The sequence below is a fragment of the Lactuca sativa genome, chromosome 1, assembly GCF_002870075.4.
Source record: "Lactuca sativa cultivar Salinas chromosome 1, Lsat_Salinas_v11, whole genome shotgun sequence".
In the NCBI taxonomy this organism is placed as follows: Eukaryota; Viridiplantae; Streptophyta; class Magnoliopsida; order Asterales; family Asteraceae; genus Lactuca; species Lactuca sativa.
In genome coordinates, this window is record NC_056623.2 from 40,417,868 (window position 1) to 40,419,472 (window position 1,605).

The 1,605-nt window shown below is 37.1% G+C and overlaps 1 protein-coding gene across 1 annotated transcript; it reads left to right on the forward strand.

Annotated features, from left to right (window-relative positions):
• Window positions 1-727: 727 nt before the first annotated feature.
• On the forward strand, window positions 728-1,276 carry LOC111910624 (uncharacterized). Its single transcript, XM_023906452.1, has 2 exons — window positions 728-967; window positions 1,085-1,276. The coding sequence occupies exons 1-2, from the start codon at window positions 728-730 to the stop codon at window positions 1,274-1,276; spliced, it is 432 nt and encodes a 143-aa protein (XP_023762220.1).
• The last annotated feature ends 329 nt before the right edge of the window (window positions 1,277-1,605 follow it).

The window sequence follows — 1,605 nt, forward strand, 5'->3', positions numbered from 1 at the left end:
AGGTACTTAATGTAGCGTTTAAGAAAAAACGTATTGAACGTTTATAATCAATTTATAGAATTGCCTTAATAAGATTAACATAATTTCTTTTAATTGCATTTTAATATAATTTTATACATTTCAAAAATTTTCAGTTATTTTTACCAAAGACTCATATCATAAATAAAAATTATAACTTCCAACTATCATTTTCAAGCTTCCAACTAATTTTGTCAAAAACGTCCTATATAGAATATTAATTATTATATTTGTATAGTATAGGGTCATTTATGTATATTTTTTATACTCTTGTATTATTTAAAGCAATGGAATACATGTAAACCCTAACGGGTATTTTCACTAATCAACATGGTATCAAGCTAGGTTTTAATTCTCACGATCGTTCCTCTTGCCGGCCATCAAAGCAATATTTTTTTTTTCTGTCACTGCCATCCATTACACAGCGACTTCTTGATATTGCCTCATCGTGATCGTTTGTCTCCTGCTGTTACTGTCGAGCACCACATGTTGCCTTACTATCAACCTGTTGTTGTCACTTGTTACCAGATCTTCATCTTGGATAAATAAGATCAGCCCGTGTTTTGCTCTCCTTCCGCTGTTCCTCTCACGACTTCAACATCAAGATTGTTTACCTGCTTGTCACGCTATAATACTCCTGCCTAAGGTATGTATCTTGATTACTGTTACGTTCTCTTTTATTTCATTTGTTTCTTTGTTTTCCGGATCTATGAGTACCATACCCGTTGGATCATCTTCCACCATTCCGACTGCCAATCAACTTGTCTATGCAGTCACTAACGTTTACAATCAGTTTAGCTTCAAGTTGTCAGTTGATGGATCGAAATACAAACTATGGCGTCGCACTTTCCTTGATATTTGTAAAGGTGCCAAAGTTAGTGGCCATATTACTGGCAAATCCAAGCCAAATGGTGCAAAAGATGAAGATTGGGAAGCTCTTGATTCGCGGGTGAAGTCATGGATGTACTCAACATGTGATCCCCATCTACTTCAAATAATTTCGAGTGACAATTGTAAGGCTAAAGACATGTGGGACAAAATTGCAAAAATTTTTTAAAATAATAAGATGTCGCGTATGCTTCAACTTCAAGATCAATTTCGCAACACCAAGAAAGGCACTTCCACCATCACCGAGTTTTGCCATACATTGAAAAATCTTGCAGATGCTTTTGCCGATGTTGAATCCCCCATTACCGAAATCGAGCTTGTAATGCAAATCTTAAGGCAACTTCCCGCATCCTTTCTCGTGCTGACATGACCTCCTGCAATCCTTGTATCAAGCCGACGGAGACCAAACCAAAGCTTTCTTCCTTTGGTAATCCGCTTTTTGATCCTACCTTGTATCATAGCTTAGTAGGGGCTCTTTAATATCTGACATTTACTCGTCCCGATATTGCCTATGCTGTTCAGCAAATATGCCTTTTTATGCATGATCCTTGTAAACCTCACATGCTTGCTCTTAAACTCATTATGTGTTATCTACAGGGTACCATTGATCACGGTCTCTTTATTCGTCCGTCCCATATTGATCTTTTGGTGTCTTATATTGACTGGGTTGGCTATCCTACGAATCGCTGGTCCACATCT